A 16825-nucleotide genomic window follows, 5' to 3' on the forward strand; every position below is an offset into this window, starting at 1 on the left:
ACCAAGAACCTGTTGGTGGGGGTGGCTTCGGAGCTGTCCTGCCCAGCTCTTGAGGGTGGGGGCAGGAGGAGGAAAAGCAGGCACCTCGGGGGAGGTAATTTCAGGCCCTTGGAGAAATCACACCTCTAACCACAAAACATTTTATTTACAAAATATGTATACTGAAGACTATACATCAGGCCCTGTCACCATGGGAAGCTCCCAAGCCAAGTCAGGGGCCCACAGGGCACAGCGGCCCACCCCAAGAGGAAAAGCCCCCAGTGCCTGGGAGCAGGCTCAGCCCGCAAAGGCCTACAGGCGGAGGGGGATGGGCTGGAGGAGTGGAGGCCCAGTGCCCAGCCGGGGGCCGGGTGGGCAGGTGGGAGGGGAAGCAGCAGGCGGCAGGACCCCATGGTTCTGAAGGTGAGGGTGTCAGGTCTTGACGTCCAGTAAGGGCATCCGCTTGTGCTGGTAGCCACTCTGCCAGCCGTGCACCACCTGGGGGGGAGACCACCCTGGGCTCAGGCCCCTGGGAGAGAGGCCTTGCTACTCATCAATCCAAATGGGGAGGGGTGAGGGCAGAACCAGACTCTGGTTTCTGGGGTGAGTGCGTGTGAGCGCAGAGCAGACCCCCCTCTGCTGGCTCCGTCTTACCTTCGGGTCTCCCACGTCAGAGAGTAGCTCCTGCTCAGCCTCATGCAGCTCCTCAGCGGGGTCGTAGCTGTACATGGGGAGCAGGTGATGGCGAAGCCTGTCCACCCTGGGGAGCAGGGGAGGGGGCTCAGCCCAGGGGCCACCCCCTTTACACATCTGACCGCCCTGTCTCCACTCCCCCAGGCTTTGGGACAAGGGCCTCTCCCCAGCAGGTGAGCTGAGCCAGGGCAGGAAAACCTAACAATGGGGGCAGGGATTGCAGGCTGTGTCAGGATGGCCGAGGGCCATCTTACATGGACGCAGAGAACTCTGGTCCTATGAGAAGAAATTTAAGCCAAATGTGGGGAGGTAGTACTGGGGCGGGGACACTCACCGCTTTTTCTTCTGGACATACATTACCTGTAACAGAGACAGCGCTGTGGAGGCTGGGAGACCTGGACAGCCCACCCACCTCCACACCCGACTGCAGGACAGCTTGGGGTGCTGTGTGCAGACGACCTGGCCCACCCAGCCCTGCTTCGCAAAGGTGTGGGTGTATGTGTGAATGAGGGGGTCCTTACCACAGCCACCACCACCCCGATCAGGGTGATGAGGAAAAAAGGGCCCAACACATAGCCCACCATCGAGTCGCTGTTGGCCTGGGGGGCATTGGGCACTGTGGTGTTACTCATGACATCAGCAGCTGGAGGACTGTAGTCAGCATGGGCAGTGCCTCGGGAGGGCGCCTCCACTGGGCTCCCTGGGGGGGAGGAAGGGAGGTTATCAATTGCAGCCCGAGCGACACTGGCCCCTGGAGTCCTCCCCAGGAGCTGGTGCTATATGAAAACTTGGGCCAGGCACGGGGACGGAATCCTCCAGGCACCCTAACCTCCCAATAACTCTCAGCAAGTCCTGGGTGTAAAGGGGCACCTAGGGGAGGCCCAGACCCAGGGACTTGGTTCTGCCCAGCTCCGACCCTCCCGCCCATCAGGGTGGGGCCCAGCTCAGGTGCAGGCCAAACATTTGCAATTCTAAACGGCAAAGATTAGACATAGGTTCCCAGCTCCTGCCCCGACCTCCTGGGGTGCTGGGCTGCCAGCACCTATCCAGTGAAGCAAAATGGGGAAATCAGGTAAAAACATGAGGGTCCTGCACGGTGGCCCAGGGGGTGAGGTAGGCGCACTGGAAGGAGCCTGTCTGTCCTGATCCAGTCCCCACCCCTCAGGCTACGGTATAGGCTGTACGCACCCTCCTCGTCCCTGGTGTCGCTCCAGACAAACAGCCTGGACATCGTCTTCCCTGTGTCCGCTGCCCGGGTGGACACAAGTTGTCCTGGCTGGACTGCACCCCCCTCTTCTGGTCCCCACCCAGGGCTCCGCCCAGGTCCCTACTCTCCCGGCCTGAGCTGACAAGCAGGAGAGGGTCAGCTCCCATGGACAGATGCAAGGAGACTGTCCTGGGGCGGCTGCACACAGGTGCCCCACGGTCCCTGACCCGGGTTCGCTGGGTCTCCACCCGGGGGCACGGTGTGAACTACCCGCCCCGGTGTTCGTGGGGTCAGGTTGCTTATTCGCACGCACATCGTCGAGAACACAAGTCGAGGTGGGGAGAGTGTCAGGCCGTTCCCAGGGCTCTGGGAGGCGCAGGCCGGGGGAGGGAGGCTTGGAAAGAGCGCAGAGGGCATCCTGGAACCCCGGGACCCCGAGGCGTGGACCCGTGCCAGCGCTCTGCAGCCCATCCGACCGGCCATGCCTTACCTCCCGCCGCTGCAGCCCGGACAGGAACGCCCTCGCTTGGCTCCCGGGCCCCGGAAGAGGCGGAGGCGCGTGATCAAAGGACCCGGGGAAAGGGGCGGAGCCTCAGGTTCGGAGCGCAGCCAATCCGGCGGCGTGGAGGCGGGGACGGAGCGGGTTGCAGGGCCCACCCCGCGGCGGCAGGGGGCGGCCGAGGGCTGCGCAGCGGGGGGGAGGAGTGCGCGGGAGGGGGCGGGGCGCGCGGTTTCCCGGCGTGCCCCGGGGCGGACCTCGTGGAGCGCCCCCGCTCGGGACTCCCCTTCCCGGCGAGGCCTGGCGTCCTCGCTCCGCCCCTCGCTGGGACCCAGGTCTGGAGCCGAGCCGCCTCTAACGCTGAGCTCGGGCGTTGGCGACCGGGGCACGTCCCTCCCGCCGGGGCCCTGCCCCGGGCGATCGGCCTCCGTTAGCAGGTGGCGTCCGCCACGCCCGGCACGGACCTACCCCACTGCCCGCGCCGCAGTCCCAAGGTCTGTAACCGGCTGCAGCGATGTGTCAGGAGGCAGCACACCACGCCCTGCACCTTCCTTAATTTCTCAGGCCACCTCTCGGGGGGCGGGGCACATGTGGGGGGGCGGGGTGCCACCCTGGTTACAGCTGCCTGCTGAGTGGGTAAGCTTGGCTGATCATGGAAATGTCACACACCTGCCGGATAAATCTCGGAAGATTGATGGATTTTTACCAATGTCAGTATTCTGGCTTGTTACACTATAGTTTTGCCAAAGTTGTTATTGGGAGCATCGTCCCCAAAAGGGTTGTGGGTTCGACCCCGCTCGGGGCGTGTAGGGGAGGCAGTCGATCCATGTTTCTCTCCTTCCCCCTCCTCCCTCTAAAATCAATAAAAACATGTCCTCCGGTGAGGGTTTTATTTTTTTTTATCATTGGGAGAAGTAGGCAAAGTGTACAAGGGGATCTCTATTATTTCTTAGAACATGAAAGTGAATCCGCAGTTACCTCACGTGTGTGTGGTTTTGCACCAGCGACCCCCCCCACCCCCCCACCCCCCCATCACACACAATTGGGGGAACTCCAGACTGGCAGGTGATGGAAAACTTCTAAGAACATAAGGTTGTTGCAGTTGAACCAGGCCGAGATCCTCCTCCTGGGTCTTCAGGTGTCACTGGAGATACAAGGTCCCCTATTTTTTAAAAAAATATTTGTGCCAGAACCGGTTTGGCTCAGTGGATAGAGCGTCGGCCTGCAGACTCAAGGGTCCCGGGTTCGATTCCAGTCAAGGGCATTTACCTTGGTTGTGGGCACATCCCCAGTGGGGTCGTGCAGGAGGCAGCTGATCGATGTTTCTCTCTCATCAATGTTTCTGGCTCTCTATCCCTCTCCCTTCCTCTCTGTAAAAAATCAATAAAATATATTAAAAAAAAATATTGGTATTGATCTCAGAGAGGAAGGGAGAGATAGAAACATCAATGAGAGGATCACTGATTGGCTGTCCCCCCGCTTGCCCCCCACTGGGGATCAAGCCCACAACCTGGGCATATGCCCCTGACCAGAACAAACCCAGGACCCTTCAGTCCACAGGCCAACGCTCTATCCACTGAGCCACACCGGGTAGGGCATGGGTCACCCTGTTTTTGCCAGAGGCAGCCAATGGCATGGACATAATGAAGCCATTGGGTCTGATCTGACCTGTCTCCGAAGGTCCTTCCTGGGAAGGCTGGATGCTCCCACTGAGAACCAGATTGTAGGTTCTTTGGCCTCTTGCCTCCAGATGCAACCACCTGACTGTGGTGGGACTCGGATAAAGGGAAAGGAATCAAACGCCTGCGTTTGGAGGCTCCTGGTAGATTTCCTGGTGTTCTCTGCCTTTTGAGTCTGAAGAGTAGGGAGCCCATGCAGAGGGGTCGGCCACCTCCCCAGGCAAGGCCTGCCTCACACTGGAAGGCAGTGGGGACCAATGGATAGGTTTCATTTTTTTAAATTTATTTTTCCACAGTATCTGTTAATCATTTATTTATCAAGAGAACTATTCCTTAGCTCAGATATCCCTGTTTCATATTCAGGAGTACAGCTCAGTGACAAACTTCCATGGAATTCAACCTAAAGAAATTCCTTGCCGAACCGGTTTGGCTCAGCGGTTAGAGCTTCGGCCTGCGTACTCAAGGGTCCCAGGTTCGATTCCGGTCAAGGGCATGTACCTTGATTGTGGGCACATCCCCAGAGGGGGGTGTGCAGGAGGCAGCTGATCGATCTCTCTCATTGATGTTTCTAACTCTCTGTCCTTCTCCCTTCTTCTCTGTAAAAAATCAATAAAATATATTTAAAAAAAAAAAAAGAAATTCCTTACATTCCAAGGTCACTTTGCACTCTGAGAGATGCCAGCCTTCTTCATCTCCTCAAACTCTTCCCTGGAATTACAGTTTCTGTGGGAATCTGCAAATGCCTTCTTTCTTGGTTCCCCCACAGCAAACTCACAGAAAGCTGCAGCCCCAGGGACACAGTGGTGGTTCCAACAACATGAAATCACAGACTCGTGGCTGAAGGCCACACATCGGAGGTCTTGTCAAAGCCCTGGAAGTGTCACTGGACAGGGACCTGGCCCTGAGCTCGTCTCTCTAGGACCAGCGGTTCTGGACTTCAGGAAAAATGTTGCACCACCAGTCCAGGTGACTGTGAGGGTATGCTAATTAAAACCGGGACAGAGGCAGCCACAGGTGAGCGAGGCTGGGAAGTCAGAGAAAAGGGCCTGGGAACAGGCTTAGGGGATTAGCCTGGGATGAGCTGCTGCTGGGATGAGCTGCTCCTAAACTCTGAATCCTAGAGCTTAGGAGATTTGTGCCTGTGGGGGAAGAGGGAGAGGGGCAGGCTAGGGCCTGCTCCCAGGAGGGGAGTGCTCACTGCATCCTTTGGAGCCTTTTCTCTCTTGCAGGCAGGAATCTTAGGGGAGGGTGACGGCAGAATATTCATCCATTTTCTAGGTGTCTGTGGGGTTTTTTGTTGTTAATCCTCACCCATGGAAATTGATTTTTAGAGAGAATGGAAGCGAGGGAGAGAGACAGAGAAACATCGATGTCTCATGTCGATCGGTTGCATGCCCACGAGTTGAGCCTGCAACCTAGATACATGCCTTTGACCAGGATCAAACCTGGGATCGATCCAGGATAGAGCTTTAGTCCATGGGCTGACGCTCTAGCCACTGAGCCAAACCAGCTAGGGCTCCAGTTGTGGTTTCTTTTGTTTTGTTTTGTTCTGTTCACATTCACAGTATTTATTTAAAAATAAAGTCCCCCTATAAGTGGACCACACAGTTCTAACCTGTGCTATTCAAAAGCCAACTGTACTTCAAAATAGCAATTTGTGCTATTACTCAGAATTATTTCTTTTTAAAAAATCTTAATTGTTGGAAGTATTACATGTCTCCCTATTTCCCCCACCGACCCCTTCCACCCCCTGCCCGCCACCCCAGGCCCTTTCCAACCCACTGTCTGCATTCATGGGTCCTGCATTTATGCATACAAGGTCTTTGGTTGATTACCTCCCACCCACCCACCTTCCACCGCATTCCCTCCGAGATTCCGCACTCTGTTCCATGCTTCCATGTCTCTGCATCCACTCTGCTCATCAGTTTATCTTGTTGATTAGATTCCATATATGAGTGAGATCATGTGATACTTGTCTTTCTCTGACTGACTTATTATTTCACTTAGCATGATACTCTCCAGGTCCCTCCATGCTGTCTCACAGGGTAAGAGATTTTTCTTTTTTTACTGCTGCATAGTACTCCATGGTATAAATGTACCACAGCTTTTTTATACACTCATCTATTGAAGGGCACTTGGGCTGTTTCCAGATCTCAGCTATTGTAAATTGTGCTGCTATGAAGATAGGGGTGCATACATTCTTTCTGATTGGTGTTTGGGGTTTCTTAGGATATATTCCTGGAAGTGGGATCACTGGGTCAAATGGCAGTTCTATTTTTAATTTTTTGAGGAAACTCCATACTGTCTTCCACATTGGCTGCACCAGTCTGCATTCCCACCAGCAGTGCACGAGGGTTCCCTTTTCTGCATGTCCTCACCAGCACTTGTCATTTGTTGATTTGTTGATGGTAGCCATTCTGACAGGTGTGAGGTGATACCTCATTGCCATTTTAATTTGCATCTCTCTGATGATCAGTGACTTTCATCATTTTTTCATATGTCTCTTGGCCATCTGTATGTCCACTTTGGAGAAGTGTGTCTTTAGGTCCTTTGCCCATTTTTTAATTGGATTGTTTATCTTCCTTTTGTTAAGATGTATGAGCTCCTTATATATTTTAGATATTAACCCTTTATCAGATGTATCATTGCCAAATACATTCTCCCATATAGTGGGGTCCCTTTTTGTTTTGTTGATGGTTTCTTTTGCTATGAAGAAGCTTTTTATTTTGATGTCCCATTTGTTTATTTTCTCTGTAGTTTCCTTTGCCCCAGGAGATGTATCCATAAACATATTGCTACGAGAGTTGTCTGAGATTTTGCTGCCTATGGTTTCTTCTAGGATTTGTATGGTTTCCCAACTTACATTTAGGACTTTTATCCATTTTGAGTTTATTCGTGTGTATGGTGTGAGTTGGTGGTCTAGTTTCATTTTTTTGCATGCATCTGTCCAGTTTTCTCAGCACCATTTACTGAAGAGACTGTCTTGACTCTATTGTGTGCTCTTGGCTCCTTTGTAACTATTAATAAGCGTAATGTCTTGGGTTGATTTCTGGGTTCTCTGTTCTGTTCCATTGATCTATATGCCTGTTCTTGTGCCAGTACCAGCCTATTTTCAGTACAGTGGCTTTGTAGTATAATTTGATATCTGGTATTGTGATCCCTCCAACTTTGTTCTTCTTTCTCAAGATTGCTGCAGCTATATTGAGTGCTTACCTGTTTACCAGGGTTGTATCCTCTTGTTGGATTGATCCCTTGAGTATTATGTAGTGACCTTTGTTGTCTCTTGTGATGGCCTTCATTTTGAAGTCTATTTTGTCAGGTATGAATATTGCTACTCCAGCTTTTTTTTCTTTTCCATTTATATGGAAAATTTTTTCCATCCCTTCACTCTCAGCCTCTGTGAGTCTTTTGTTCTGAAATGGGTCTCTTGTAGACAACATATAGTAGGGTCATATTTTTGTATTCATTCAGCTATCCTATGTCTTTTGATTGGGGCATTTGATCGATTTACATTTAAGGTTATTATTGATAGGTACTTATTGCCATTTTAATTCTGTATCCCTAGGTTTCTCTCTCTATTTCTTCTCCTCATGATAGCAGGCCCTTTAGCATTTTTTTAATGCTGGCTTGGTGGTGATGTCCTCCTTTAGCCTTTTATTTATTTATTTATTTATTTAGTCTTGGAAGCTCTTTATTTCACCATCTATTTTGAATGATAGACTTGCTGGATATAGTAATCTTGGCTTCAGGTTCTTGCTTTCCATTACCTTGAGTACTTCATGCCATTCCCTTCTGGCCTGTAGAGTTTCTGATGAGAAATCAGGTGTCAGCCTTATGGGGGTTCCTCTGTAGGTAATAATTTGCTTTTCTCTTGCTGCCTTTAAGATTCTCTCTTTGTCTTTAATTTTTGGTATTTTATTTTATTTTATTTTTTAAATATATTTTATTGATTTTTTACAGAGAGGAAGGGAGAGAGAGAGTTAGAAACATCGATGAGAGAGAAACATCGATCAGCTGCCTCCTGCACATCTCCTACTGGGGATGTGCCCGCAACCCAGGTACATGCCCTTGACCGGAATCGAACCTGGGACCTTTCAGTCTGCAGGCCGACGCTCTATCCACTGAGCCAAACCGGTTTCGGCTAATTTTTGGTATTTTAATTATGTGTCTGGGCATAGGCCAATTTGAGTTCTTCTTGCTTGGGACTCTCTGTGCCTCCTGACCTTGTGTGACTTTTTCCTTCACCAAGTTAGAGAAGTTTTCTGCCATTATTATTATTATTTTAATTTTTATTTTTTAATCTTTATTGTTCAGATTATTACAGTTGTTCCTCTTTTTTCCCCCCATAGCTCCCCTCCATCCGGTTCCCACCCCACCTTCTGCCCTTACCCACCCACTGTCCTTATCCATAGGTGTACGATTTTTGTCTGGTCTCTTCCCGCACCCCCCACATGCCTTTCCTTCCGAGAATTGTTAGTTCACTCCCTTTCTATGCCCCTGAATCTGTTATAATCACCAGTTTATTCTGTTCATCAGGTTTTTATTCACTTGATTTTTAGAGTCACTTGTTGATAGATATGTATTTGTTGTTCATAATTTTTATCTTTACCTTTTTCTTCTTCTTCCTCTTCTTAAAGGATACCTTTCAGCATTTCATATAATGCTGGTTTGGTGGTGATGAACTCCTTTAGCTTTTTCTTATCTGTGAAGCTCTTTATCTGACCTTCAATTCTGAATGATAGCTTTTCTGGGTAAAGTAATCTTGGTTGTAGGTTCTTGCTATTCATCACTTTGAATATTTCTTGTTATTCCCTTCTGGCCTGCATAGTTTCTGTTGAGAAATCAGCTGACAGCCATATGGCCATTATTTCTTCAAACATGGTCTCTATTCCTTCCTCCCTTTCTGTCTCTTCTGGCACACCTACTATTTGAGTATTGTTACTTTTCTCATTGTCCCATTGGCTCTTTAAGCTGTCCTCCTGTTTTTTAATTTTTTTCTTTATGGTTCTCTGATTGAGGTTTTCAACCCTGTCTTCTAATCCACTGATTCTATCCTCAGCTTCCCTTAATATGCTGTGTATTTCTTCTAATGTGTATTTTATTTGTGCCATGTCATTCTCTTTTTCTGTTTTCATAGTTACTATATTTTTTTCTCATGATTTTGAGCATCTTCACCATCATTATTTTAAACTCTATCAGATAAATTTGTTATCTCCATTTCATTTAGCTCTTCTTCTGGAGAATTCTCTTGTTCTTTTACTTGGGGATTGTTTCTTTGTCTCCTCATTTTGGCTGCTTATTTGGGTTTGTGAATATGTATTAGGTAGATCTGCTATTCCTCTCAATCTCTAGTGCAGGACAGTGTCAAATGCTGTTTCTGACTAATTGGATCAGGCAATGACTCAAAGCTTCCAGAGACCACCTCTGCCTACAGACAGATAGGATTCTGCCTTGAACAGCCCTCAGGTAATCATCCACAGGTGTGGCGAGAGTTATTACAATAGGGTGGGGCAATTGCTTCTGCTAGGAGGCTAATTGTCATTCTTAGTCTCTTAATGGGCCTTAGAAATTTCGCACCATAGGGCAAGTTGTTCTCTAATAGGGTGGGTCAGTTGTCTTCCTCCCAGGAAAAGCCACCTATATAGCAAATGTCTGAGTGAGAAAGATGACCTCCACAGTGTGAGGGAATGACTCAGCACGAACTGGAGCGTCTGCCTTCTGAGCTCTAACCCAAGAGCTCCAGGCCACCCTGCCCTCCCTCTGCTGGAGCACAAGGTGCATGGCTCCACAGAGAATTTTGTGCGTTGGCCCTTTAAGAGAGTGCCTGCATTTCCAGAGTCTCTCCCTGGCAGACAGCAACCCCACTGCTTTTCACAGCCAGATTTATGTGGGTACCCTTCTCAGTTCTGGTGCTCTCTGCTGGGGGTTCCAGCTTTGGATTAGGCCCCAGAGTTTTCAGTGGCAACTCCCCACAGTCAAGATATCTCTCCGGAACTTCAGTTGCTGTCTGTGGGAGCCCAGCTTTTGCGCCTCTGTCCCTCCTACCAGTCTCTATGTGGCCTCCACTTTCCATCCTCAGTTATCAGGGTTCTCTCCAGTGAATCTTCTGTTGATTGTTCAGGAAGTTTTTCTATATTTTAGTTGTAATTTCAGTTTGGTCCTGGGAGCCTGCTGTGCAGCATCCACTTACTCCGCCATTACATCCATTTTTAATCCCAGGTGTGGTTTTTGAGGGTCATGGTCGCTATTGATCGGTCAGTGCCAGGGCAGGAGGTCGTTAGTCATTGCAGCTGGTCCTGGTGTCACCCACATGATTTTGCTGCTTTTCTGGGCCTGGAACTGAAATACAACTGGGGCCTAGAGGTTATCTCTAAGGAGATGATTTTCTGTATTTGTTATAAATTGCTCTGCCAGTTTGTTCAGTTATTTGTCTCAGTTTCTCCATTCCACGTGTCCTGGCTTACTGGTCTGTCTCAGAAGCCCTGGTATTTATTCTCCTCAACTTCATGTCCTTCCTCACGCAAGTGATAGGTTTTAGAACCCAGGCCTCCTTGGCTGCCCACCCCCAACCTTTGTCCTCACCCCTAGGGTTCTAACCATGTATCTTGAGACTTAGTGGTCCTAGGAGCAGGCCTAGTGGTCACATTGGCTAGGCCAGTGTGTGGAAAGGGTTGGGGTCTTAATATTAGAGACTTAGCATGTTTTTCCTCCCTTACTCCTAGAACAGAACACTATTTTAAGCTATGCAGGGCAGGTGGGACCACCCCAATTTACAAATGAGTAAGCTGAGGCCCTGAGCAGTGTGATGACTTTCCAAGGGTAAGGCAGACTGGGATGACAGATGGGCCCTTCCTCCTGGAGAGCTGTGTTGGCAGTTGCCCCAGGGCCGCATTTGAGGCCTGGTTAGTTCCTGTGTTGAAGTGGACTGTGGTAAGTTAAAGATGTATACTATAAATCCTAAAGCAATTAGTGAAATAACAGTTATAGCTACTAAGCCAACAAAAGAGATAAAATGAAATAAAAAATACTCAAGTGCCCTGACCGGTGGCTCAGTTGGCTGGAGTGTCATCCTGTGCACCAAAAGGTGGCAGGTTTAATCTCCAGTCAGGGCACATACCTAGGCTGCAGGTTTGATCCCTGGCCATGGTGCCTGCAGGAGGCACCTGATTGATGTTTTTCTTTTACACTGATGATTCTCTCTCTCTAAAAATCAAAAACATCCTTGCATGAGGACTAAAATAAAAATACTCAACCCCAAAGAAGGTAGAAAAAGAGGAAAAGGGGAACAAAGAGCAGATGATAGAACTAAAATCCCCAATAGGATGATAAACTGAAACCTAACTATATCAAAATCACATTAAAGGAAAATGGTCTAAACAACCAATTAGAAGGCAGAGAGATGTCAGAATGGATAATAAAGCAAGACCCAATTATATGCTGCCTGTAAGAAATGTACTTTAGCCCAGCAGGCGTGGCTGGCTCAGTGGTTGAGTGTTGACCTATGAACCAGGAGATCACAGTTCAATTCCTGGTCAGAACACATGCTCAGGTTGTAGGCTCAATGTGGGATGTGCAGGAGGTAGCCAATCAATGACTCTCTCATCACTGATGTTTCTCTTTCTCCCTCTCTCTTCCTCTCTGAAATCAATAAAAGAAAATTTTTTTTTAAAGAAATGTACTTATTTGTTTTTAAATTTTTATTTACTGATGTTTTTAGAGAAAGAGGAGGGGAAAGAGAGAGAAATATCATTCTGTTGTTTCATTTATTTATGTATTCATTGGTTGATTTCCGTATGTGCCGTGACTAGAGATCGAGCCTGCAACCTTGGTGTATTGGGATGACACTCGAACCAATAGAGCTACCCTGCCAGGGCAAGAAATTACTTTATTTTATCTATCTATCTATTTATCTATCTATTTATTTATTTTTAATCCTTACCCAAGGATATTTTATATATGTATATGTTTTTATTGATTTTTTTTTTTTTTTTAGAGAGAGAGGAAGGGAGAGGAATAGAGAGATAGAAACATTGATAAGAGAGGACCATCATCAATTGGCTGCCTCTTGCACAGTCCCCACTAGGGATTGAGCTGGCAACCTGGGCATAGGCATGTGTCCTGACCAGGAATCAAACCAGCTATCTCTTGGTTCCTGGATCGCCACTCAACTACTGAGCCACACTGGCCAGGCCTGAGGATATTATTTCCATTGATTTTTAGAAAGAGTAAAAGGGAGAAAGAGAGAGACACATTGATGTGAAGGAGACACATTGATTGGTTGCCTGCTGCATATGCCATGACTGGAGCTAGAGATCAAACCTGTAACCCAGGTATGTGTCCTTGACCAGGAATCGAACCTGTGATTCTCCAGTGCACAGGCCAACACTCTCATCACTGAGCCATGCCAGCCAGAACAAAAATGTACTTTAATATAAAAATTCAAATAGAATAAAAGTAAAGATACCCAATGCTTATGCTAATCAAAAGGAAGCTAGGAAGGCTACAATAATATCAGACAAAGTTGATTTCAGAGCAAAGAATATTACCAGGAATAAAGAAGATCAATTCATAATGAAGGGGTTAATTAATCAAGGACATAATAATCCTAAATGTCCATGGGCCTAATAAGAGTGCTTCAAAATATATAAAACAAAAACTGATAGAACTGCAAGAAAAGACAACCACAATTATAGTCAGAGATTCCAATACTACTCTTTCAGTGACTGAAAGATGAGTAGACAAATAATCAGCCAGGAAATAATAGACTTGAATAACACTATCAACCAACTTGTCCTGATTGACATTGAGAGAATACTCCACTGAATAAGTTACATATTTTCTTTCTTTATTTTTTTTTGTATTCTTTTTTTTTAAAATTAAATCTTTATTGTTCAGATTATTACATTTGTTTCTCTTTTTCCCCCCCATAACTCCCCTCCTCCCAGTTCCCACCCCATCCTCCGCCCTCACTCCCCACCCACTGTCCTCATCCATAGGTGCACGATTTTTGTCCAGTCTCTTCCCGCATCTCCCACATCCCTTTCCCCCCCAAGAATAGTCAGTCCATTCCCTTTCTATGTCCCTGATTCTATTATAATCAACAGTTCATTCTGTTCATCAGATTATTTATTCACTTGATTCTTAGATTCACTTGTTGATAGATGCATATTTGTTGTTCATAATTTGTATCTTTACCTTTTTCTTCCTCTTCCTCTTCTTAAAGGATACCTTTCAGCATTTCATATAATCCTGGTTTGGTGGTGATGAACTCCTTTAGCTTTTTCTTATCTGTGAAGCTCTTTATCTGACCTTCAATTCTGAATGATAGCTTTGCTGGATAAAGTAATCTTGGTTGTAGGTTCTTGGTATTCATCACTTTGAATATTTCTTGCCATTCCTTTCTGGCCTGCAAAGTTTCTGTTGAGAAATCAGCTGACAGTCGTATGGGTATTCCCTTGTAGGTAACTGAGTTTCTTTCTCTTGCTGTTTTTAAGATTCTCTCTTTATCTTTTGCTCTTGGCATTTTAATTATGATGTGTCTTGGTGTGGTCCTCTTTGGATTCCTTTTGTTTGGGGTTCTCCGCACTTCTTGGACCTGTAAGTCCATTTCTTTCACCAGGTGGGGGAAGTTTTCTGTCATTATTTCTTCAAATAGGTTTTCAATATCTTGCTCTCTCTCATCTTCTGGCACCCCTATAATTCTGATGTTGGTACGCTGGAAGCTGTCCCAGAGGCTCCTTACACTATCTTCGTATTTTTGGATTCTTTTTTCATTTTGCTTTTCTGGTTGGGTGTTTTTTGCTTCTTCACATTTCAAATCTTTGCCTTGATTCTTGCGCTCCTCTGGTCTGCTGTTGGGAGTCTGTATAGTATTCGTTATTTCAGTCCGTGTATGCTTCATTTCTAGTTGGTTCTTTATCATAACATCGAGGGTCTCATTAGATTTCTTGAGGATCTCACTACATTTATCAGCGGCTTCTGGACAGTTCTTAAGAGACCTTAAAAGTGTGGTTCTGAACTCAATATCCTCCATTGACAATTTTGTCCCGTTTCTTTGTCTCCGCATTTTGTTATGCTTTCTTGGTGCACCCCCTAGTGGTCTTTGTTCGCAGTCTTATAGTTAAATCTTGATTGTTGTAGCAAATTCCAGGGAGGGTTTGACCTCCAGGCCAAGTGGCTATGAGAATCAGCCATGTCAGCAGTGAGAGAACTTCTGTCCTCTAGGGAGGTGCTAATCTGGCGTTTGCCTGAGGCTATCCGGCAAATGCCTCTGTGCAGGGCTTGGGCAGGGCAGGTCGCACAGGATCAACAGGGTGGGCCGGAGAGAGCAGTTATGGCCGCTCTCAGTCCTGTCCCCAGGGGCTCTGCCTCTCTGAGTCCCAGCAACTGCTGCAAACCTCGGAGAGAAAGCTGCACTCGCTCTGACCGAAGCCAGACAGTCCCGCTACTCCCGTTTGAGTCTGGGTCCCTAAAGACTCGCCTGTATCTGGAGCTCAGAGTCTGCGACTCCCTCCCCATTGAAAACGCCCACCGCGCCCTCCGCCGCCAGCCCGCTCCGCACGCACACTCCGCACCTCAGAATTTGACTTCAGCACTGTGCCTCCTCTGAGTGTCCGTATGTGTTTCTCTTTCCTCCTAGTTGTAGGACTTCCACTCAGCCAGCGTTCCTGTGGTTCTGGGTGATGTCCCTTCCTTTTTTTGGTTTCACTTTTGAAGTAGTTGTTCAAAGCAGCAAACTCCTGCGTTAACCTATGCCGCCATCTTGGTTCTTCCAAGTTACATATTTTCAAGTGCACATAAAACATTTATCAAGACAAATCATATTCTGGGCCTTAAAACAAGCATCAATAAATCAAAAAGGATTCAAGTCATACAAAGTATGCTCTGATCACAATGGAATTATATTAAAAATCAATTAACAGCCCTAGCCGGTTTGGCTCAGTAGATAGAGCATCGGCCTGTGACCAAAGGGTCCCGGGTTCGATTCTGGTCAAGGGCACGTACCTTGGTTGCAGGCTCCTCCCTGGGCAACCAATCGATGTGTTTCTCTCACATCGATGTTTCTCTCTGTCTTTCTCTCTCTCTTCCACTCTTCCTAAAAATCAATGGAAAAATAAATAAATAAAATAAATAAATAAAAATAAAAGTTATTTAAAAAAAAATAAATTAACAGCCCTGACCAGTATGGCTCAGTTGGTTGAGCTTTCTCCTGAGCACTGAAAAGTCACCAGTTCAGTTAAGGTCAGGGCTTGGTCCCCAATGTGGTGCATGCCGGAGGCAGCTGTATTCACATCAGTGTTTCTCTCACTCTCTCACCCCCTTATAAAAAAATTTAATAGACTCGGAAAACCAAGATGGTGGCATAGGTAAATACCTGTACTCGCTACCTCCCACAACCACATCAAAGTTACAACTAAAATACAGAACAACCATCATCCAAAACGACCAGAAAGCTGGCTAAATGGAAGTCCTACAATTAGAGAAGTAAAGAAGAAAGCACGCTGAGACTGGTGGAGGTGTGGAGGCGCGGACGGGCTGGCCCAGCACACCGCATGCCGCTTTTTTAATCAGGAGGGAGATCACCTCTGCGGAGGCCGCCCAGAGGAGCAAGGGGTCCCAGCCCCTGGGTTCCAGAGCTGGGGAAAGAAGTCCCTATGAGCAGTAAGAACTACAGGCTGTAAAAACAGGTGTGGATTGGGGCTGAGTGACACCCAGGCTACTGGAGACCCGGCTGCTTCTCTTAAAAGGCTGGCACCACGAACTGAGTTTACAAGCTCCCTCTTCCACTGAGGCCCAGTGCCGGGCAAGGCTCTGGAGACTCAGACACGTATGGGGAGAAACTGGACTATCTGGTTTCGGGACAAGAACACAGGAGCGGCTTTCTTCCAGATAGAGGTGCTCGCAGTGGTCATTGTTCCCATGCTGGGACCTAACCAGTGCAGAGCTGACTGTCAGCCATTTCTGTTTGCTTCACCCTGGTGATTTCCTAAGACCCTGCCTCATCCAGTTTACAACCTCACCCAAGCTTTGTGCAGCGGCTTTTGCATACAAATGGCCTGTCCTTTCTCAGGCTAAAAATCTGTCAAACAAGCTGCAGCTGGGTCAGGGAACCCCAAACCTATCAATAAAAGGCCCAAGACTGGCACCAGCACCAGCCTGCCTTCCTTCACAGCTGGGCCTCATGTGGGCATTTCTAAACCTGATACAAAGAGAAGGATCTGCAGATCTTTCTGTAGCTCCTGCTGGATGGCCCCAGGCAGTGGCTGACTTTGCACCTCCCTGGAGGCCCAAGAGCCAGTATACCCAGTGGTCAGTGTAAGACCATAACAGATTACAACTCTTCACATCCATAAGCGACACACTCAAGGGGCAGACTCAGCACCAAAGCCCCACCGAATCAAGTCCTGCTCCATAAGGGTGTCTCCTGCACAGCAGCTCTCCCACTGTAGTCGCAGCTGGTCCCCACAGACAGTTGGCCTGGAGGTCAATTCCTCCCAGTGACACCAACAGCAATTAAGTCTCCACTAAAACAAGGCTGTGCACACAGCTCACAAAGGGGTGCACCAAGAGTGTCCACCTCAGGTGTTTGGGGAGGCTGAGCCACTGGGCCCTTTAGGACACCTACTACACAAGGCCACTCTATCAACTCAAGGAGACTTAGTAGCTACCCAATACATAGAAACAAACACAGGGAAGCAGCCAAAATGCAGAGACAACGAAACATGTCATAAATGAAAGGAATGGAATAAAGAAAACTACTAGATATAG

At 47.7% G+C, this 16825-nt stretch overlaps 1 protein-coding gene across 7 annotated transcripts in view; it reads right to left on the bottom strand.

The window, feature by feature from the left end:
* Window positions 1-126: 126 nt before the first annotated feature.
* The window catches only part of SMIM29 (small integral membrane protein 29), a 130567-nt gene continuing 113868 nt past the window's right edge, over window positions 127-16825 (bottom strand). The window contains exons 1-5 of one of the 7 annotated variants that reach the window (XM_081095025.1): window positions 2847-2939; window positions 1194-1372; window positions 1007-1032; window positions 634-739; window positions 127-477 (exon numbers count right to left, since the gene is read on the bottom strand). In XM_081095025.1, the coding sequence (XP_080951151.1) occupies window positions 412-477; window positions 634-739; window positions 1007-1032; window positions 1194-1304 (309 nt within the window). In that variant the 5' untranslated portion in view covers window positions 1305-1372; window positions 2847-2939 and the 3' untranslated portion in view covers window positions 127-411. Of the gene's footprint in view, window positions 478-633; window positions 740-1006; window positions 1033-1193; window positions 1373-2369; window positions 2442-2846; window positions 2940-16825 lie in introns of those variants that run through there. The other 6 variants (XM_081095026.1, XM_081095024.1, XM_081095022.1 and 3 more) reach the window with 6 other exon arrangements.

This window comes from Myotis nattereri (genome assembly GCF_964212035.1).
Source record: "Myotis nattereri genome assembly, chromosome: 6".
Classification (NCBI taxonomy): domain Eukaryota; kingdom Metazoa; phylum Chordata; class Mammalia; order Chiroptera; family Vespertilionidae; genus Myotis; species Myotis nattereri.